The following is a 23,765-nucleotide window of genomic DNA, read 5'->3' as shown; positions in this document are numbered from 1 at the left end:
AAAAGCACATGCACATGATGTGTAGCCATAATATATTTAAAATAATTGTTTTCTAGATTCTTCTAAATGAGTTTGAAGGCCGGAAGACTCAGTATGAACAGCTAACTGAAGCAGCCATGTCTATTGCTGCTGCATCCGGAAACGAGGACCCAACAATCAAGAATGTGAATGAACAACTGGCTGCTATTGCCCAGAAGTGGCAGAGCCTGACAAGCCAGCTGTCTCAACGTGATGCTCTCATTGAGCAGGCCGTGGGTAAGACTAAACAATTCCAGGATATTCTGCGGCACCTAGAAGAGAGTGCGGTGAACCTGGAGTCTCAGCTCAATGGTCAGTCTGCTCTCAGCACACAGCCTGATGCAGTCAAGAAGCAGCTGGAAGAAACCAATGCAGTCCTCGCTCAGCTCTGTGAAGAAAGGAAGAGGCTGAAAGAGGCTGAAGATCTGTGCTCTGAACTTTCAGCTTTAGTGACTGAGGAATACCTCCGAGCCAACCTCACAGGACAGCTGGAAAGCGTCTCCAAACCCTTCAAGCTTCTTGAAGACAAAGCAGGTTTGTTGCATCATATGTTTACCACTCTTTTTTAAAAACACCTTGTTTTTATTTACATCATGTTTAATTATTCAGACTACTGCACTTATTTAACTGTTCAGACTACTACTCTACTACATTAGTATAGCTTTTCAGATTATTAGACTACTAAACTAGTTTAACTATTCAGCTTACTATTCAGATTACTAGACTCACACTAGTTTAACTATTCAGATTACTAGACTCACACTAGTTTAACTATTCAGACTACTACACTACTACATTAGTTTTACTATTCAGATTACTACACTCACACTAGTTTTACTATTCAGATTACTAGACTCACACTAGTTTAGCTATTCAGACTACTACACTACTACATTAGTTTTACTATTCAGATTACTAGATTACTAAACTAGTTCAACTGTTCAGTTTACTAATCAGATTACTAGACTCACACTAGTTTTACTATGCAGACTGCTACACTACTACATTAGTTTTACTATTCAGATTACTAGATTACTAAACTAGTTCAACTGTTCAGTTTACTAATCAGATTACTAGACTCACACATGTTTTACTATTCAGACTGCTACACTACTATATTAGTTTTACTATTCAGATTACTAGATTACTAAACTAGTTCAACTGTTCAGTTTACTAATCAGATTACTAGACTCACACAAGTTTTACTATTCAGACTGCTACACTACTATATTAGTTTTACTATTCAGATTACTAGACTACTAAACTAGTTTAACTATTCAGTCTTCTACACTGGGGGGGCACAGTGGCTTGGTGGGTAGCGCTGTTGCCTCACAGCAAGAAGATCCTGGGTTAAATTCACTGGTGGAGTGGTCTGGGTCCTTTCTGTGTGGAGTTTGCATGTTCTCCTCGTGTCTGCATTTCCTCCCACAGTCCAAAGACATGCAAGTGAGGTGAATTGGAGCTACAAAATTGGCTGTGACGGTTTGAAATTGAACTTGAACTATTGAATCATGTGTAACCTGTAACTACCTGTTCTATCATAAATGTCAAAATGCCAAAGTGTAAAACACATTGTTAAAATTCTAATAAACACACACTATTACACTAATTATTCACACTACTAGACTACTCCATTTACAGCTTTGCAATGGAATGCCGGCAACACACAGAAAAGCTGTAATACCCTTTGACTGAGTTCCCAATTAACATAACAAACGTATGCCAGCAAAAAGGCCAGCTGGAGAAGTTGTGCAGATAGGTTAATCCGAACTGCCAACTAAACAAACCACAAACAGAACCAATTAAACTGACTGAGAAGGATTCAGAAAGTCAGACCGGAAGAAAAAAAAAACAAATACATAGGACTCCGCTGCTGTGGATCCCTGATTGCGTTCGAGGAGGGTATACTTCTGCTCACATGCCCTTCAACATGTGTGCAGTCCTAGCAGACCCCTTCTTTTATGCCCGTGCTTATACACAGGCACCTCGGCCTGCTAACCAGGGTCTTTGCACAGCGTTTGAAGACCTTACCCACTTGGTCCGGTCATTTCCCCACCCAGCAGACACGGTGACCAATTTGTGTCTGCTTGCAGGCACTGCCAATTGTGCCCGCTAGGTGTCCTAGGCCTGGGCCAAAAGGTTTATTTTAATTATAATGCTTTACCCTGGTCATGGCTGCAGTAGGTTTGATTTTACACTTGTTAACACAGTTCTCGAGCAAGGTCCTTAACACTCAGTTGCTTGAATTGTATTCAGTCATAATTGTACTTCCCCCACAAATGTAAATGTAAGTGCATTTGTGTGGTCTGGTTGGACAAGCAGGACTGGCTTGCAAATGATGTTCCAATTCATCCCAAAAGTGTTTATTACAAAGGGGTTAAGGCCAGGGCTCTGTGCAGGCCAATGAAGTTTCCAGACACTAATTTCACTAAATCAAGTCTTTATGGACCTTGCGCAGGGGCACAGTCATGCTTATACAGGAAAGGGCATTACCCAAGGTTGGCCATGGTAGTGGCAGAAGCCTGTTAGGTTACGATACTAATTTGTGTATATTAACAGATTTGGTTTTGATTTTGTGTTTACCAGCAAAGCAGATCCAGCAGCTCACTTCCACATTTGCCTGCTCACGAGAATTCCATCAGGGATCTAAAGACTTCCAAAGCTGGCTGGACCAAAAGCTTCAGGAGCAGACTGTGACCAAGCCTATCTCTGCCAAAGAGGATGCTCTACGTAAGAGCTTGGAGGAGCACAGTTCTGTCCACAGGGCTATTAGTGAACAGGAAGGGCCGTACAACACCATTATGAGGGAAGGAGAAGCTCTCCTACAGAAGACAGACGGAGCAGAAAAATTGGCCCTACAAGGACAGCTCTCGGCTCTCAAGTCTAACTGGGAAACAGTAAAGAGCGGTGAAGCAGAGCAAGCTGAGAAGCTTAATATTGCTATGGGTCGGGCGAAGAAATTCAGAGAGCATGCAGAGAGCTTGAGCTCTTGGCTACAGGAGTGTGATGACAGGGAGAAGATGGCTACGCTCAGTGTGAATTCTGTAGAAGTTGAGAACTCCCTCTCACAAGTAAAAGCCATCCAAAAAGACGTGGACAAACACAGGGGTCAGATGGAGCTGTTAAATGCAGCTGCAGACAGCTTACTTGAGGTGGCCACAGCAGATGTTGATGCTGTAAAGGAAGAGAAGATGGTTATAGGGAAGAACATGGAGAAGTTGATGGAAGGTTTACAGATTAAGAAGGAATCGCTAGAAAAGCTCTCACAGAAACTGAAAGACTTTAGTGACACACAAAAAGAGCTCACAGGACAACTTGAAGGTGCCAAAAAGCAACTAGAAGGTCAGTCTGGACTAGGTGTCCAGGCTTATAGTAACAAGAACCTAACCAACATGAAGGCTCAGCAGAAAAGTTTAGAAGGGGTTCAGACTCAAATAGAGCACATTAAAAGTATAGCTCAAAGCTTGGTGGTGGATGTACCTGAAGCTGAAGGGGTCACAGATCTCCTCCTTCAGGCGGACAGTCTGGAGAAAGAACACAGCTCCATTAGCAAAGAAACTGAAGAACAATGCTCTCAACTGGAGAACAAACTGCACGGTATCGGACAGTTCCAGGACACCATTCGGCAGATGTTCACAAGCTTTGCAGACCTGGATGATGAGTTGGACAGTATGGTCCCTGTTGGAAGAGACCTAAAAACCTTACAAGATCAACAAGAAACTATTCAAAGTTTTGTGACAAAACTCCAGGATCTGATGTCGAACACAGCCAGTGCTAGTGACAACTGCAAGAGGATGCTCAAATCCGAAGCCTCACCAGATCTGTTGGGCTTGAAGAGAGACCTAGAGGCGCTGAGTAAGCAAAGTGGAAAGTTGATGGACCGGGCCATCGGGAGGAAAGAGCAGGTAGAAGAAACTCTTAAACATCTGGAGGAGTTCTACAACAAGCTTCAGACCTTCACAAAGAAGATGGGCACAGCAGAAGAGCAAGAGGAATCCCAGGAACCAGTTGGTTTGGAGACAGATGTTATTAACCAACAGCTGGAGGCTTTTAAGGTAAGAAGGCGTGGGTGCTGTTGCTCTGTCTTAAATGTGTTCTAGCAGTTCTACCCTCTTGACAAAGACAGGTCGACAGTGTATTGGTCTGGTGGTTTGCACTGCAAATGTTCTTTTATTTTTATTTCATTTTCATCAACGGCCTTATCCTGATCAGGGTTGTAGCGAGTCCAGGCCCAATGGGAAACAATAGGCGCAAGGCAGGTACACTCTGGACAGGGTGCCAATCCATTGCAGGGCTTTGACCATCCTCCCCCCTTAGACATAGCCAATCATGTGTGCAATTTACAACTGCGGCAGTTAAGCGCCTTCAAACTGTTTTTAACTAACAGCATTAATTAAACAATTAATGTTTATTGGTTATTGATTAATACTTTCGTAAATGCATTTGAAGTCTATTACAGCTTCATATATTTATATAATTCTTGTGATGTATTTTGATCTGGACCTGGTTTTCACATGTTTCCTAAGAGTGTTTTTATGTGACATCCCATACCCTCAATAACCACAGAGGTTCACATAGTTTTTCCAGTTTGGAATAATTGAATTAGTCATTTTTTTTTGTTAATTAAAAGGTCCAAAGTACTATTTGTGTATCTGTATATTGGATATAGAGTGTGTTTTAATGCATTAAGCCATTTTCAGCCAATCAGCCATAACATTAAAACCACCTACACTCACTGTCCATTTTATCAGCTCCACTTACCATATAGGAGCACTTTGATGTTCTACAATTACTGACTGTAGTCCATCTGTTTTTCTACATGCTTTTTTAGCCTGCTTCTTCAATTGTCAGGACCCCCACAGGACCACCACAAAGCAGGTATTATTTAGGTGGTGGATCATTCTCAGCACTGCAGTGACAATTACATGGTGGTGGTGTGTTAGTGTGTGTTGTGCTGGTATGAGTGGATCAGACACAGCAGCGCTGATGGAGTTTTTAAATACCGTGTCCACTTACTGTCCACTCTATTAGACACTCCTACCTGGTTAATCCACCTTGTAGATGTAAAGTCAGAGACGATCGCTCATCTATTGCTGTTGTTTGAGTTGGTCATCTTCAAGACCTTCATCAGTGGTCATAGGACGCTGCCCACAGGGCGCTGTTGGCTGGATATTGTTGGTTGGTGGACTATTCTCAGTCCAGCAGTGACAGCTAGGTGCTTAAAAACTCCAGTGCAGTGCTGAGAATGATCCACCACCCAAATAATACCTGTTCTGTGCTGGTCCTGTGGGGGTCCTGACCATTGAAGAACAGAGTGAAAGCAGGCTAAAAAAGTATGTAGAGAAATAGATGGACTACAGTCAGTAATTGTAGAACTACAAAGTGCTTCTACAGTGTATCACAAAAGTGAGTACACCCCTCACATTTCTGCAGATATTTAAGTATATCTTTTCATGGGACAACACTGACAAAATGACACTTTGACACAATGAAAAGTAGTCTGTGTGCAGCTTATATAACAGTGTAAATTTATTCTTCCCTCAAAATAACTCAATATACAGCCATTAATGTCTAAACCACCGGCAACAAAAGTGAGTACACCCCTTAGTGAAAGTTCCTGAAGTGTCAATATTTTGTGTGGCCACCATTATTTCCCAGAACTGCCTTAACTCTCCTGGGCATGGAGTTTACCAGAGCTTCACAGGTTGCCACTGGAATGCTTTTCCACTCCTCCATGACGACATCACGGAGCTGGCGGATATTCGAGACTTTGCGCTCCTCCACCTTCCGCTTGAGGATGCCCCAAAGATGTTCTATTGGGTTTAGGTCTGGAGACATGCTTGGCCAGTCCATCACCTTTACCCTCAGCCTCTTCAATAAAGCAGTGGTCGTCTTAGAGGTGTGTTTGGGGTCATTATCATGCTGGAACACCACCATGCTTGACTGTAGGCATGACACACTTATCTTTGTACTCCTCACCTGATTGCCGCCACACATGCTTGAGACCATCTGAACCAAACAAATTAATCTTGGTCTCATCAGACCATAGGACATGGTTCCAGTAATCCATGTCCTTTGTTGACATGTCTTCAGCAAACTGTTTGCGGGCTTTCTTGTGTAGAGACTTCAGAAGAGGCTTCCTTCTGGGGTGACAGCCATGCAGACCAATTTGATGTAGTGTGCGGCGTATGGTCTGAGCACTGACAGGCTGACCCCCCACCTTTTCAATCTCTGCAGCAATGCTGACAGCACTCCTGCGCCTATCTTTCAAAGACAGCAGTTGGATGTGACGCTGAGCACGTGCACTCAGCTTCTTTGGACGACCAACGCGAGGTCTGTTCTGAGTGGACCCTGCTCTTTTAAAACGCTGGATGATCTTGGCCACTGTGCTGCAGCTCAGTTTCAGGGTGTTGGCAATCTTCTTGTAGCCTTGGCCATCTTCATGTAGCGCAACAATTCGTCTTTTAAGATCCTCAGAGAGTTCTTTGCCATGAGGTGCCATGTTGGAACTTTCAGTGACCAGTATGAGAGAGTGTGAGAGCTGTACTACTAAATTGAACACACCTGCTCCCTATGCACACCTGAGACCTAGTAACACTAACGAGTCACATTTTGGAGGGAAAATGACAAGCAGTGCTCAATTTGGACATTTAGGGGTGTAGTCTCTTAGGGGTGTACTCACTTTTGTTGCCGGTGGTTTAGACATTAATGGCTGTATATTGAGTTATTTTGAGGGAAGAATAAATTTACACTGTTATATAAGCTGCACACAGACTACTTTTCATTGTGTCAAAGTGTCATTTTGTCAGTGTTGTCCCATGAAAAGATATACTTAAATATCTGCAGAAATGTGAGGGGTGTACTCACTTTTGTGATACACTGTATATGGTAAGTGGAGCTGATAAAATGGACAGTGAGTGTAGAAACAAGGAGGTGGTCATAATGTTATGCCTGATCGGTGTATGATACAAAACCATTTGCGCTGGTGGACTGTTCAAAAAACCTAAAACTAAATATCTTTTGATAGTGATATTAATATGCATGCTCCATTAAAGTAACACAGAACTTGGAAACTTGAAATAGGATATAAACAAATCTATAACAACAATTAATAGTAAATGTTTATAAAAGTAATGACTCAAAAGATCCAAGCACCATATAGAACATTTCATGCATGTTGTCATACAGCGAGCAAGTTAGATGTGTCTAATAAAGCGGTATTTCTTTGTGAGCCATCTGACCTGTTGTACAAGAGTATTCATGCAAAGTTATTGGAGCATTTGTAAAACCCAACAGGTGGGCTATTCAGCTTTGTTGGCATGGGGGTTACAGTCATAATAAACATGGGTTAATAAGGCCGGCTTTGTGTGTGTGTGTGTGTGTGTGCTCTCAATTGGTTTTCTTTCTCTTCCTTTCTTATTGTAGTTCTACTAAATACACATATGTTTAAGTATATGGCAGGAATAATACTGTGCATTGTTTTTGCTAAGTTTTTCCTAGTAAGCAAAATGAGTGTTTTTATTAATCACAATTGTTTTATTATGAGATCTAGCAAAAAGTACAAAATATTGTAGAAAGAAAAACAAAAAAACAAAATAATAAACAGCTGACAACCACTTGTATCTAGGGTTTAAATTCCCAGTGGTGCCATGTTCTGTTCAGGCATCTACACACAGACATGACTGGCTATGTCTGAGGGGGGATGGACAAAGCGCCACAATGGATTGGTGTCTTGTCTGGACTATTTTTGTGCTCATTGATTCTGGGGAAAATTTGACCCACTGCAATCTTTACCAAGATCAAGCATTGGTAAAAACATACAAATAAAACAAATGAATGAAAAACCCAAACAATGCAACAATTCTAGTATGCATTAAAAAGGGCATTCGGGTTGCACAGTAGTCTAGCTCACTGTGGAGTGTTTGAATGACCTGGCTGGATGTATGACTTAATTGGCCATGTCTATGATGGGTTGGTTAAATGGAGTTTCACCTTGATGCTGAGAGATGCGACTAGTCAAAGAACTCAGACGAGTGGTGAGGGTTCTGCATAGAGCATAGTGTGACTCTTCATACATGATGTATGGGACGCTCTGAATCTGGATCTCAATGGTAGTGTGTGACTTTATATTATTATTATTATTAACTCTTTTTAATTGGCCTCCAACTGGCAAGCCAAGAAAGTTAAGACCTGCTGCATTTGGCCTGTTGAACGGCTCTGATCCAGAGTGTAACCTAAGCATCATGCTAGTACAGTAATACATGTGTAGATGTTAATTTAAAATGTGATGGTGGAGTCTGCAGTATAGATATAGTAATTCCACTCTCTAGGTTTAGTACATGACCCAACTGTCTAAACTGCTGGCCATTAGTCATGTGCTTGGCTATCCAATGGGGTCTTCCCCTTTAAGTATTGTGTTGAGCATCTGCTGGGAACAAAAGAGCCCTAACTTACTGGGTCTTTGTTGTGGGTGTGCATTTATTCAGCTGGGAGCTAGTATAGGCTTGTGTGTACTTCTAACTGAGTGAAAAGTAGCAGAGTTTTAATAATGGAGCAGAAAAGCTTAATTTGTATTCACCAACAGCCTAACAGAAAGACATTTTATATTAGCTTACTTATTGAATCTTCTTTCCTTGTAGTTGGTCCTCTCCTTACTTAACATAGACTTTGACTAGATTTGAAAAATCACCCGGTGCATTTTCAGGTTCACTTAGTAATTGACTTCTAGATTTGAGAATAACTTTTTAGAATTTTAATACATAGAAATGTTACCCTATCTCATACCCATATCATGATGGGTGCAGCCAACTATGCAGACAATGTGTTCAAAATTGAGTGAGGTAATAGTTACCCTTTACCACTCCTTATTGCCCTGCTCTTTTAAGAACCAACTGTCAAGAGTCTTGGGAATAAAGGAGCACATCTTCAAACAGGGGTCAGAATAAAACCAATATACACTATATGGCCAAAAGTATGTAGACACCCCTCCTGCTTCTCTCCTGTTTTCACACAAGTTGCTAACCGTTGTATAAAATCTATAATTTAATATAAGATATATGCTTCCAGCAGTTTGTGTAGGGTGTGTGAGACATAAAGACATAGATTGACGAGTTTGGTGCAAAGGAACTCCAGTGGCCTGCACAGAGCATTGACGTCAACGCTATCCAACTTGCACTTTTGACTGAATGGGCAAAGCTCTCCGAAAAACTTGTAGAAAAGGCTGTTATAGCTAGCAAAGGCTTGTTAGTAATACTAATGGTAGGGTAAAACCCCAATGACTTCATATTGACTAAACAGTGTGTTCAAGTCTGAATGCAGAGGTAAAGAGGTAGGGGTAGCACAGCATTTTATAACCAATTTAATGTTTTGCTCAGCAGAACTTAAAGAGATTTATGGAGGTCATGTGGCTAGCATCTAATACAACTTCTCTCCTTAGTAAGATCCACAGAAAAGCTCATGTAGAAATTTTTTCCCATTTAGCAGTATGTAGATGGATGGATGGATGGATGGATGGATGGATGGATGGATGGATGGATGGATGGATGGATGGATGGATAGATAGATAGATAGATAGATAGATAGATAGATAGATAGATAGATAGATAGATAGATAGATAGATAGATACTTTATTAATCCCGAAATATTAAGGTAGAACAGTAAAACCGGGCAAGCCGTAGCCTAGTGGTTAAGGCACTGGACTAGTAATGAGAAGGTTGCTGGTTCAAGCCCCACCACTGCCAGTTTGCTGCTGTTGGGCCCTTGAGCAAGGCCCTTAACCCTTAATTGCTCAGACTGTATACTGTAACTGTAATGTAAGTCGCTTTGGATAAAGGTGTCTGCTAAATGCCGAAAATGTAAATGTAAAACAAATCTAGGGGCATACAGGTTTATAATAGCGTACATAATTTTAGGTGTAAATAAAGGCTGTGACATAAAAATTCATATAAAACCAGCATCATTGATGCTTAGCAAGTGTTGCATTGGGAGGCATCTGCTGCAGCTGATCATTTGGGCCCCTCGCTGCTTTTACTCCCAGCCTTTTGTCTTGCTTCTCCATCTGGGAGGCTCCTTGCTGCTACATCAGCTGCTGCCTCAAAATTATTATTGTTCTCCATGACACAAGCATTTAAACAAGAGAAAGGATCCTAATCAATACATCACGAGATTCAGAATGTGGTCTGATTATTCAGGATCATGTGAGCAGTAGGCAGAAATGAGTTGCTAAATTCCTTTGTGGTTTTTAGTGATGTGTACATGCAGCCAGCGTTTCTAATCTCATTTCAGGGCTGTATTGTTTGTCATGGTGAATGGTGCCAACACCATATACTGTGTTAAACTCTTTTTAGAATATTCATACAGCTGCACAGTTTAGCATATTAAAATACATAAAGCCAACCCAGCTTTAAGGTGAAAATTCTCACCAGCCTTACTGAATTAGGGTTTTGTCTATAATATCTGTTATCTATATACAATAGATTATTAATCTATTGTATGTTTTCTTTTTTTAAATAAAGTGAAAAAAAATCGCTTTTACTACAAAAAATGCCAACTAAAAACTGGTGCAACAAAAGTAAAGGGAAAAAAAGAATATTATTTGGTGAGTTGTATGGTAGTATGTACAGTGTAATAGCAGAAATATTAACTGGTCCAAATGACATCACTCATTCTATGCTGTACACAATTTCCATGAGACACTGATGAGGCATTTTAAAAAGTGAGATCTTACACAAATCCGGATTTAAAGCTTTTCATTAAAAGGTGGAGAACTTGTACCGTCCTAAGATTTTAGTTTATGTTACAGCCTCTGACACCAAACATGGTGTTATGTGTATTTTTTCAACAAACATTTGATCCACATACCAGATTTGGTACAGTTTTTGTGCCTGATTCCCTACCTTACGCACCTCTCCATTTTTATCTGGGCTTGGGACTGGCAATAAGATCACACTGACATGTGCACCACCCAATAACTAGGTTGTTTGGCCAGGCCAGTAGTAGACACCTGACTGGCGGAAATCACCCCTTAGATCTCAGTGGTAGTGGGTGGTTGCCATTATGCCACACAAGGGCTAACAATAAATCTATTTACAATACATTATCTATCTATTCTATGTTCTATTCTATGTTTTTTTTAAATAAATAAAAAGTTAAAAAAAATAGCTTTTACAACATAGAAACACTAACCAATAAGGTAAAACACGCAAAAAAATCCAACTAAAACTGGTGCAACAAAAATAATTGGAAAAAAAAGAATATCATTGGCACAAAAATATCATTGGCAAGCCGTAGCCTAGGTTAAGGTACTGGACTGGTAATCAGAAGGATGCTGGTTCAAGCCCCACCATTGTCAGTTTGCTGCTGTTGGGCCCTTGAGCAGGGCCCTTAACCCTCAATTGCTCAGACTGTATACTGTAACTGTACTGTAAGTTGCTTTGGATAAATGTGTCTGCTAAATGGCAAAAATGTAAATGTAAAATATAGTGCAGTAAAATAGCAAACAGCTTATTTAGATATCTTGTTTGTTGTGGCTTTTGTATAACTGGCAAAATCCTAGTACATTACTGGTGTACACAAATGCTTTTACTAATTTACCAGTGTAAACAAAAAGTCTGTACTGATTTACTTATGTAAACAGACGTTCATGGTGTGTAGGCAGGGCAAACAGTTGTCTCATGTTTGCGCCAATGAACAAGTGTACACAGATATCACTATTGCGTCACCACTGTAATCAGATGTCTGAAAAAATACAAGCACAAACAATTGTCAGTAATGTCACAAATGTAAACAGATGCTATGCTGTCTTATGTTACTATAGTGCATTTTTACTAGCTGAACAGATGCCCTTACTAAATTATCTGCATTAAAAGGATTTGTACTTCAAACATAGATTGATATTATGTAACAGCGGTGATTAAATGGCTGAACTACTTCACAAGTGTAAACAGTCATCTGTAATGTGTGTGTAATATCTAACTAGCTTAAACAAGTGTCTGTAGTACATCAAACACATAAACAGTTATCATACGCATGTCCACACAACAGCAGGATAATAAACCAATGTCAGTGCTAATTGTACAGTGTAAAGATGCCTGTACTGTCACCAGCATACATAGATCTATAGAGATACTCTATACTTACCAGCATAAACAGTTGCCTCGCATAATGGCAGTGGCATAAACAGGTGACTATACAAATTTACAAAGTAAATGTACAGAGTACTATGTCACCAGCATGAACAGAAATTATAAACAGATGTAAATACTAACTTTGGTAATTATCCATGCTGTGGCAAGTAATGGAGACAGATGGACGTACTAATTTACCAGAACAGATTGACTGTGCTATGCCTTTACCATAAAAAGATGATATAATATGAATCTATTAAATCATGTCTGGATCAGCTCTTATACAGATGATTTAGATTATACAAATAGAATGAAATATTAGGTCATTATCATTAAGGGAAAAAAAGGTTTTAGGAGGTTTTTGTGTAAACGTAATGGAGAAGACAATGTTTTTCCAACGCTTGTCTATGACTTCATTGTCTCCCATGAACCTAAGCGAATTTCTATCCACTGAATCATGTCAGTGACCAGCTCTAAAGGTGATGTTCACAAAAAACCCTTATTTTGCACACAGCGTTGATTTTAGTCATCGTCCTGATTTTCTGGTTAACCCCCCTGGAGTAAACCTGATACCCCTGCACCAGAACAGCAAGCCTTTTTCACATTGTTGTGTGATAATGACCATTGGCATTTTATAGAGATCTCATTTCAAATATTTCAGCAGTTTAAGCAACACCCAATATTCATCCACAGTACTTTTGAACTACTGGAGCAATTCAGGGATCTCTGAGATTGTATTCAGCACGAGCTTTGTTCATTATGAAAAAATAGCTGGTTCATCAGCCAGATCTATTGTGTGAGCAATGAGAGAAACTGTTTACAGAAGGATTTCTTTGGATCAGTTGCTGTTCCTGTTTGGTTTGTCTGCTCTGACATGCATTCTTTTAATAGAGAGAACAAACTGTGTGTATGCAATATCAAATCACAGTTCAGTATATACAGTGTAATAGCAGAAATATTTACTGGTATAAATGACATCACACATGCTATGCTGTACACAATTTCCATGAGTCACTAATGAGGCATTTTAAAAAAGTAAAATCTTACACAAATTTGGATTTAAAGCTTTTCATTAAAAACATGGTGCTGTGTGTTTTTTTAGCAAACATCTGATCCACATACCAGATTTGGTACAGTTTTTATGCCTGATGCCCTTCCTTATGCAACCCTTCATTTTTTATCCATGCATGGGACAAGTGCACCTCCCAATGACTAGGCTGTTCAGCCAATCATGTATGTGTAGACACCTGACTGGCGGAAATTACCTCTGAGATTCAAACCTTATATCTCAGCGGTAGTGGGTTGTTGCCGCTTGCCACCCAAGCGATTATAAATATAATATTAATCAACATTGTCAATTCTTAATTTATTCATTCTTATTATAATAAAATATTTAACAAAATTAAAACAAAATAGTAACACTTTGAGCTTTATCAACACAGACAGTTTTCGTTTATTACAGTTATGGGAGTAACATGATAAAATGCTTTACATTGCACCCATATTCATAGGGTCTGTCCCTTAGGGTCTGTTTGAAAATCTAGTGAGCTCTCTACATAGACAGCATTTTACTTCATCCTATGCCTATGTCCGAATTCTTAGATGCCTTAAAATGCTGCCTACTAAGGTGCCTTATTTCAAAGCTATAAACTGACTGAAGGATGAGGGATCATCCGATGCTTCCTTAGCGCTGAAGGCAATCCCAGCTTTCATTGCGGCACAACTTTTCTCACAAAAAAATTACAAATATGGTGGACGAAAGCGAAGCAACGAACGAAGTTCTTTTTAAATTGAATTTTCATTGATTTTTAATTTGTTTAAAGATGCACAAGTATAACTTATTTGCATCTTGGCAGTGACCATTTTTGGTACATGAAGGGAGATGTTGGCTGGTATGCTGGCAATTGTGCAGCCTCAGCCCATTGGTTTTAATGGCCTGAGACTAACTGTGTTAGCTTAGTAAGATGAAAATTGCGGTGACGTAATCACTGTAATCAATGTCTAAGTAGTGCATCTAAATTTAATCTGCCTTACAAGTTGTCTTATTAGAATCCTCTCTACTTAGGCAGCTCACTCGGTTTTCAGACAGACTCTTAGTATCTTATTGCCTGAGATTTTCCAATAGGAAAGTATGTTTAAACTAGATACCATGGACATCTGTGCCCTTGGTAGGAAAAAGACAAATGTTTCAGCTTGCTTAATGTAGTACCTGGATTTAGCTGCTGATCCATCCTGTAAATCCTACATATCTCTTTAGCCACTATTTATCATTTTCAGCTTTTAACCATACTCCCTTGAAAGAATGGGGATTACTGAATGGCTAAGCGAGCACTCTTTAGATCTTAGCTGACAGGTCCTTATCAATTTGTAAGACTTTTACTGAGCTGAAAGTAATTAAATATGGTGCCCTGCTAGGTTCTGTTCTATGACCATTATTATTCTCTTATGTTAGGTGCACTCTTTGATTCGGATGTATTTCCGAATCATAATTTGAATGTTTTTTTATACTGATGATCTATCCTAACAGCTCAAATATTCAAAATATGTCTAATTACAATCTAGAGCTTAATGATTGTTCTGTAAAAGTAGAAGCTACAGTTTAGGCCTTTTAATGGAGCACTTTGTGTTCTATCAATTCATTTTTATATAAGTAATACTTACACAATGATCAGCCATAACATTAAAACAACCTTTTTTTTTCTACACTCACTGTCCATTTTATCAGCTCCACTTACCATATAGAAGCACTTTGTAGTTTTACAATTACTGACTGTAGTCCATCTGTTTCTCTACATATCTTTTTAACCTGCTTTCACCCTGTTCTTCAATGGTCAGGACCCCCACAACCACTACAGAGCAGATATTATTTAGGTGGTGGATCATTCTCAGCACTGCAGTGACACTGACATAGTGGGGGTGTGTTGTGCTGTTATGAGTGGATCAGACACAGCAACGCTGCTGGAGTTTTTAAATACCGTGTTCACTCACTGTCCTCTCTATTAGACACTCCTACCTGGTTGGTCCACCCTGTAGATTTAAAGTCAGAGATGATCGCTCATCTATTGCTGCTGTTTGAGTTGGTCATCTTCTAGACCTTCATCAGAGGTCACAGGACGCTGCCCATGGGGTGCTGTTGGCTGGATATATTTTTGGTTGGTGGACTATTCTCAGTCCAGCAGCGACAGTGAGGTGTTTAAAAACTCCAGCAGCGCTGCTGTGTCTTATCCACTCATACCAGCACAACACACACTAACACACCACCACCATGTCAGTGTCACTGCAGTGCTGAGAATGATCCACCACCCAAATAATACCTGCTCTGTAGTGGTCGTGGGAGAGTCCTGATCATTGAAGAACAGCATGAAAGGGAGCTAACATAGCATGCAGAGAAGCAGATGGACTACAGTCAGTAATTGTAGCACTACAAAGTGCTTCTGTGGAAACAAGGAGGTGGTTTTAATGTTATGGCTGATCGGTGTAATAAGTAACACAGAGACTAGATATTTTTAAAAGAAATAGCACAAGTAAGACCTATGGCATAAATACATAATGCTTAAAAACTAACAAGCTTTATGTATTTACAGATTGGACTGCTATGCAATGCTTTGCTACCTGGCTGGCTGGCCTGAATTCATAAAACCTACACTAATTACTTTAGTTAGTCAATGCAATAATTATTTTAATCCCCAAAATTACTCACAACTTCAGCCAGTTAAAGTTGTTTTGCTTATATTATTTTAATTACAGCTTCATTAATTAATAATTGTAAATTGTACTCTAACATCAAAATAATCAAGTTAGGGCACTTGGGTGCCACAGCAGTAAATAATGCTGGCCCACTGCCACTGGGACCCAGGGTTTGAATACAAAGCAGTCGGGCGTCTACAGCCCGACTGCAAAATTGATTAGGATAAAGCAGTACAACATGAAAATGAAACAGAACATATTTTGTTTGTGTAAATCAATTTTCATGACTTAATCCTTGAGTAAGGAGTAATAAAAAGGCAAAAATGTATTGCCTTTAATTCAGTATTTTTAAAGTACATTTTCAGCCTGGTTGCATGCAGTGAAAAATCCTATCATGTCCTTGGTAGAGCTCATGGTGTTATTACTTGTGACTATTATCTCCTTAAACATTCCAGTGTACTTAAGACAATATACAGACTCTTGGACAACTCATTGCTCGGTAACTCCAAAGACTGAGAGAAAGGGAGGGAGAAAGAGTATCTATTTCTGCCCTGTGTGATGTCATGCATGAGGGAACTGATCACCACTAAAGCTTTTTTTTCACCCTTCACTCTCTCTCTCTCTCTCTTTACTGATCAACTGTCAGAGCGAAAGATGACTAAGACCTTAAGTCAGATGAAGCACGGAGACAGAGGGTGGCATTAAAATAGAGCCAAGCATCCACCAATCAACATGTGCTCTCAGCACAAATGGAGCTTGTGGCAGATGTTGCCAGAATAATGAGGTGGGGGCGGGGCCTTGAGGCCATTGCCAGGAGGGTGTCCGTCATTGCCGGGTGGACCGCAAGAGAGGCAGAAGCGGCTTTTTGTTTATCCTGAAGCCCCGTGGCTTTGTTTTCACAAATTGGAGGATTTGTGTGAGGATATGCCACCACTAAGCAGAACTATTTTCTTCTGGAGCGCCGTGCCTCACCACTCAGGAGAATATGAAATCGGATGCACTTTTGTTCCCAGGGTATTTGTGACGGAACTTAGGACTGAGGAAACAAGCAACAATGGGCAAGTTCTGACAATGATGGGAGATGATAACTAGTGGCTATGTTCTATGTGCTTCTAAGGAAGCATAGATGATAAAGCACTGTATTATGTAATATTTACTTTCAGCATTTAAAAATGACTTAAGCTTATTTTTCAGAATGAAAAGAGAATTATATTTTCTAAGAAATTAAATCCTATATTGCATAAAATATTGCATATAACAGATATTTGATATTTATTTTATGATTTATTCTTTTGCATACTTGGACACTTTGTATGAGATACAAATTTTATTTTTTATTTTATTTTAAAGTCACATTGCACTGAAAATTGTGAAAATAAATGTGTTAGCTAGGGTCAGAATGGGCAAACCTCTTAGCAGACCTGACTGTCTGCGCCCGAACCCCTCCTGCGTAGGCAAAGCAGAAGAAGAGGACTTGAACATCGATGACTGTTACGTTCCCCAGAGATCCATTTACGACACTGTGCGGCTGAATGAACAGATTGACTCCGGTTCGAAGGGTAGCCTGGCCTCCAGGCATTTTGTTGGCACTCTTTCTTACACCAACCGCAACATGAACATGAACACACTCAGTGGAAACGGTGTGATGGCCTCATCCAGTGCCTTCTTCCTGAACAGTCGGGACGTCACGCGTCTGGACGATTGTGCTGCGTTTGACGGGTTCAAGCTCAATGGAGATGTCATCCGGGGGACTGGAACGGTTTTGGGCAGGCCGTGGATGCAGGGTGAAAAACGAGAACCTGCACAACATCGGCGTTCCTGGAGAAGCTTCGTACCAGCCAACCTCAGTGAGTATGGAACCCTGTGCTCGGACGGGCCGGACCGGCAAGCCCTGGTTCGAGTCGGCCGAGGTCGGAGCGTGACCAGTTCTTTAACTTCAGAGGATGACTCCGGTCTGTGCAGCCCCACTGCAGAGCGAGAGTGGAGGAAACAGAGGGCTCTGAAGAGATCTTGTCCAGGAACCAGAAGTCTTTCCTCCAACGAGGCTGTCCACGTATCCGGCGAGCTCAAACAAGATCACTCTTTAAGTTCAGGACAAGATGAATTTCTGTTCTCCCCAGTTAGGAGGTCGGTACCAACGTCAGCGTTTTACACAGACTCTGCAGTGCTAGAGGACCAAAAGTATAAAGACATGTGTATTAAAGATTTAACAAATAATAAACACATCATTTCAAATGGCACTTGCTCTTATATAGAGAACAGGACAGGAACAGACGGGACACTAAACTCGCCCTATGATAGCCAGAGCAGGACACTCTCAGGATACGAGGAGTTACCCACAGCTGAGCTTCTGGAGGACAAATCTGAAGAGGACTGTGAGCTTTTAAGTGTTCTGGTGACACAGCCAGATGAAATCTCATACCTTTGTACAGCTCAGGAACAACATGTGACTAAAGATGCAGAGTGTTATGAAAGTGAACAAAGAGCCACAGAGTCCAAAATGGCAGATTTGGAAGAATTCCTCTTATCTGTGGAAAGAGAAGCAGGGCTTACTAATGGAATAGAAACTATTAATTACATGGGGGATGAGGAGATAGAACGCTTGCTAACATCCTTAGCTGTGTGTCCACAGACGGATCCAATGGGCTTAGCATCCTCACAGGTATTTCAGACTGTGTCTAATTTCATATTGGAATACACTTCCATTTAAATGTGTAGATTTGGGTGTATACACTTTGATGAGAGGCTAAAGCCTGACATACACATCAGTAAATCAGAAGAAAGCATCATTTATTTTTGAAAAAGATAACTGTTTTAGCTAAGCTAACAGCTAACCAACTAAAGTTAGCCCTACCTTAAACATAGATGCATTTCATGTGTTAATAGGTTAAATTTTTACATTATGCGTTGTGTTCTTCCATCTGCTTAACTCTGAGAGTTACTCTGAGAGACTCAGTCTCAAGCAAAAGGCCAAATCTTGCATCTTTTTCAGCACTTTACAGTTTTACTTTTATAAACATGCGATAGCCATTGAGTTACAAGGTACCACTGTATTAAACTAGTTACAAGTATCTTGTGTAAAAAACACAATCTTGTCAAATATTAGCACAACTTGTAAGGTTTGGCTGGTCGTCGTCATGTTTATTTATATTTCGTCAAGTTTATTCACTCATTAACAGAGTTACATAATGTAAATTATCAACAAAAATCTTGGTCAGGACCCCCCACAGGACCACCACAGAGTAGGTATTATTTAGGTGGTGGATCACTCTCAGCACTGCAGTGACACTGACATGGTGGTGGTGTGTTAGTGTGTGTTGTGCTGGTATGAGTGGATCAGACACAGCAGCTCTGCTGGAGTTTTTAAATACCGTGTCCACTCACTGTCCACTTTATTAGACACTCCTACCTAGTTGGTCCACCTTGTAGATGTCAAGTCAGAGACGATCGCTCATCAATTTCTGCTGTTTGAGTTGGTCATCTTCTAGACCTTTGGCATCACAGGACACTGCCCATGGGGTGCTGTTGGCTGGATATTTTTGGTTGGTGGACTATTCTTCATCAGCGTTGCTGTGTCTGATCCACTCATACCAGCACAACACACACTAACACAACACCCCACCACCATGTCGGTGTCACTGCAGTGCTGAGAATGACCCACCACCCAAATAATAGCTGATAAAATGGACAGTGAGTGTAGAAACAAGGAGGTGGTTTTAATGTTATGGCTGATCAGTGTATATGTAAGGTATTTTACGATTTAAACAACAAAAACACATTAACTGGATCACAGATGGCAACAGATACTTTATTTAATGAGAATATATGCTAGCAATCTTGTCAGCTGTGCAGGCTGTGAACACAGAAACAACAGTACTTCCCTATAAAAGCATTTAGGACCTAATGCCCTAAACTATTGATCGGAAAGTCATTAGTTAAAGCTACAGCATAGATAATTTGCAGCTGTTGGGCCTCTAAACAAGGCACCTAACCCTCAATTGCTTGCACTGTTTGTAGTTACAATTGTAAGTCAGTATGGTTAAAAGCATTAGCTAAATGTAAATGTTGTAAATGTAAACCTCTAGTATTGTCTTAATCTCTTTGTCCAAAAGTATGTAGACACCTGACCAAAAACTTGTCTGCCTTGTTTTATAAAATGATAAAAGGACAAATGAACAAAGCTGCATTTACTGTAGTAATAGCTGTGGCTTACAAATGTGTGTGAAAATTCCACAACATTACAAATCTTTGACATGTAAAATGACAGAAATGAGAAGTTACAGTGTATTCTGTGGGTAAACATGGCATACATGTTGAATGTTTTCTGGGAAGCTGGATGGCACTGCTTTCTCTCTCTTTATTTAATTATGAGCTAAATGAATTGTTTCTGATGTGATTGTCTGTCAGTGACTCAGCTTGTGTGATCCTGCACAGCTATGTGGGTTCACAGAAATGTATGCTGTGTGCAGTTTAGTGGAAACTCTTGCCATAAAAGGTATGAGTGAGGGTAAACCTTCTTCACTTGGCTGTAGACTGTAAAAAGCAGGTACTCCAGTGTTGTACTGTCAAAGGAATGTCTTTATTTGATTTTTTTTGGTGGAGCAAGAAGTTTATGTTATGGGTTGAGTAAAAGCCAGTATTTAATGGCTATAGTGTGTATCAGCATATATGGATAAAATCCTTTTCATCCAATTCAGGATTCAGTTCGAAATCACATAAACAAATCTTAAGGGTTTCTTATCACACAGTACAGAATATAAAAAGAACTGTCATAGTGAAGTGCTATGCATTTACACTTATGACATTTAGCAGACGCTTTTATCAAAGGAGTCCTTCACTAGTTACTAAACACAGCGCAAGCCATTGAGGGTTCTTGGCCTTGCTCAGGGGCCCAACAGTGCAACTTGGTGGTGCTGGGGCTTAAACGAGCAAACCTTCTGAACACTAGTCAGTACCTTAAAAACTGAGCTACCACTGCCCTGTAACAATGTGCAATGCATACTAAAACTAGTGCCAGCATTTGCATACTACAACATTTACGGCATTTAGCAGATGCTTTGGGTTTAGGGCCCCCTTGCTCAATGGCCCAATTGTGACGCATCATCTTCCTTGTTTCCGATTTATCAGCACTGCAGTGACGCTAAAATATCAATGACCTGCTTCTGTGTTTTTTACTGGTATGATGACATGAGTGTATTAGGTGCAGCAGTGTTGAGATTTTTTAAAACACCCCAGTGTGAATGCTGGGAAGAGATTAGTGCTCCAACCTACAATATAAAGCCAGCAACGTCCTATGATCAGAAAGTGTCTGTGGATAGAAGACCTGTTCCTAATAAAAAGGCCAGTATGATTAAACTGTATTTTAAAATCCCATCATCACCTAATAAACTCATATCAAAACGACACACAAGCATGTCTTTACCATGTTAGTGTTATTGTAGTGCTGAGAATGGTCCTGCACCCAAACATTATCTGGTCCATGGATGTCTATTGGGGGTCACTTTCCATTGTGTAAAGAGCAACAGATGGGCTAAGTTAGTAATTCTATACCCACGTATAAAGTTTACTTAACATGGGTTTTTTCATCAACTGTAAAAGACAGCACAGCCACCACCTCACATGTAAACATGACCATGACAGAAAGCAAGGAAAATCAGTGCATTCTCATAAGTCTTGTCCATGTTTGTGTGTGTGTGTCTTTATGCTTTTGTTAATTGAAGATTAACTATATTTTTGCAACACATTTTGTATGTTTAAACAAACGCAGTAAATGAAACTTATTTCAAAAAACACTACTCAGGCCAGGTAATTTTGATGTTGCTGAATAAGGGGCGTGTTACCATAGCCTTAAGGGGTGTGTTACCATAGCCTTACCACTGACTACCTACTGGCATTCAGTTGATCAGGTATGCAAAGTGCAAAGATCAAACAATTCTTCAATAAATCATGCGGAAGAAAGTAGAGATTCCAAGCTTTTGGAATGTTGAGATGTCCACTATTAACTTGAATCACTTGAAGTTACGACTTCTAACACCATTTTCTTTCTAGTTTCCAATGAGCCCTTGATGTATAATCTTGTTTCCCTTTGGTTACAGGTTTTCCAAAAAGACACAATTGAGTCACTGCAGACACAACTTAAAGACCTGAACTGGCTGGGCCAGGGACTTACACAGAATGCTTCCAAAGGGACCTGCACTAAAGACCTCGAACAGGACCTAGACAAGGTCAACACAAGATGGAACACCCTGAACAAAAAGGTGAAGTGCTGTTACATCTGACTGTTTTGAAGATAGTTATTAACTGTTATTTGAATAATGACCAGCTAAAGGCAGAGTATGGACAAAATAAAGGAAACATATGTTATCAATTTGGAATATGGGAACGTTGTCACAAAAAAGTGCCATCACCATAGTGTGCACCAGGTGCTGTGAAATCACTCAATGATTACTACAAGATGTTGCTTGTGCCATTATGGATTCTTCACCATACATTACATTGTGGATTGATGCCACCTTCTGGCTTCCTATAAGGATCTTTCTTACCATTGCTCAGGGACCCAGGTCTTGTGCTCCTTCTTGTGCATTGGCCTTTTGATTATTTGTTGATACTTGCTCAGAGGTTTTGTGGTTGTTCTTTTGGGGCATTGTAAAAAAAAATGTGTGTTTGATGCTTATAGGTTGCAGAGCGCTCAGCGCAGCTCCATGAGGCATTGCTGCATTGTGGCAGATTCCAGGATGCTCTCGAGTCTTTGTTTAGCTGGCTCACGGACACAGAAGAATTGGTGGCCACTCAGAAGCCTCCGTCAGCAGAGTTTAAAGTTGTGAAAGCACAGATACAGGAACAGAGGGTAAGAACTCGACACAATGGAACATTAGAATTCATTTAATTTTACAGTAACGCTGGGGATTCGAACCCTGTATTCTAGCAATTGTGGGCTAGCATAATTTACCACTGTGCCACCCGAGTGCCCAGACATTATCATATTTACCTGATTATAACTATCGTTAAACCCCCAGGAATTCCTATGTAAAAAGCAGACACAATTTTTGCCACTCCCAGTAGACTCTTAAAATACCAAGGGCTTTACAAGACTGCTCCCAGTAAAGAAACCCCATCTATGTTTATCATGCTCTGAGGAGGTTATGGCACTGGTTCAGCAATTCCAGAGATCAGGATTTTGTTCAGGCTTTTGATCCTTTGCAGTTGGTTATTTTTGGCAGACCATATTGTGTTTCCTTGCTCTGCTTATGTTTGTCTCTGGTTCTGCAGCTCCTACAAAGGCTGTTAGATGACCGCAGGCCAACAGTGGAGCTTATTAAGACAGAAGGGGGGAAGCTGTCTGAGCTGGCTGACTCCAACTCCGTGGATAAACAGAAGATTGGGAGGGATATTGAGGTCCTGGGTCAGAGATGGGACACTCTGCTAAAGAAAGCCGAGAACAGGTAAGAACTGAAATCTTTCCAACATACACTAAATGGCAAAAGTATGTGGACCCCTGGTTTGGAGCTTGTTGGACATTCAATTACAAAGCTCAAGAATGGCTGGCTTAAATGCAAGGGTTCAATTCATCCTAAAGGTGTCCAGAGGGGTGGAAGTCAGGGTTCTAGGTTCATCAAACCTTATCTTTATGGACATTTGGCTTTGTGCACAGGGCCACAGTAATGCTGGAAGAGGGAAGGACCTTTTCCCAAAAAATTGCCACACAGTTGGATGAATAAACTGTATTTTAGATAATTCATTGTATGCACCTGTTGGCGATGGGTGTGACTGAAACCCCTAAACTATGTAAAGAGCGAAAGTGTCCATATACGTTTGGTCATATAGTTACATTTTCGGCATTTAGCAGACACCTTTATCCAAAGCAACTTACAGTATACAGTCTGAGCAATTGAGGGTTAAGGGCCTTGCTCAGGGACCCAAGAGCAGAAACCTGG

At 40.4% G+C, this 23,765-nt stretch overlaps 1 protein-coding gene across 11 annotated transcripts in view; it reads left to right on the top strand.

Annotated features, from left to right (window-relative positions):
• Positions 1–23,765, top strand: part of dst (dystonin) — a 287,668-nt gene that overhangs the window by 201,215 nt on the left and 62,688 nt on the right. For all 11 annotated transcript variants that reach the window (XM_062995876.1, XM_062995886.1, XM_062995883.1 and 8 more), the window contains 5 exons: positions 57–552; positions 2,605–4,073; positions 21,927–22,088; positions 22,508–22,678; positions 23,101–23,273. In XM_062995876.1, the coding sequence (XP_062851946.1) occupies positions 57–552; positions 2,605–4,073; positions 21,927–22,088; positions 22,508–22,678; positions 23,101–23,273 (2,471 nt within the window). The remainder of the gene's footprint in view (positions 1–56; positions 553–2,604; positions 4,074–21,926; positions 22,089–22,507; positions 22,679–23,100; positions 23,274–23,765) is intronic.

The sequence above is a fragment of the Trichomycterus rosablanca genome, chromosome 5, assembly GCF_030014385.1.
Source record: "Trichomycterus rosablanca isolate fTriRos1 chromosome 5, fTriRos1.hap1, whole genome shotgun sequence".
Classification (NCBI taxonomy): Eukaryota; Metazoa; Chordata; class Actinopteri; order Siluriformes; family Trichomycteridae; genus Trichomycterus; species Trichomycterus rosablanca.
This window is presented reverse-complemented; position numbering and strand designations above follow the sequence as displayed.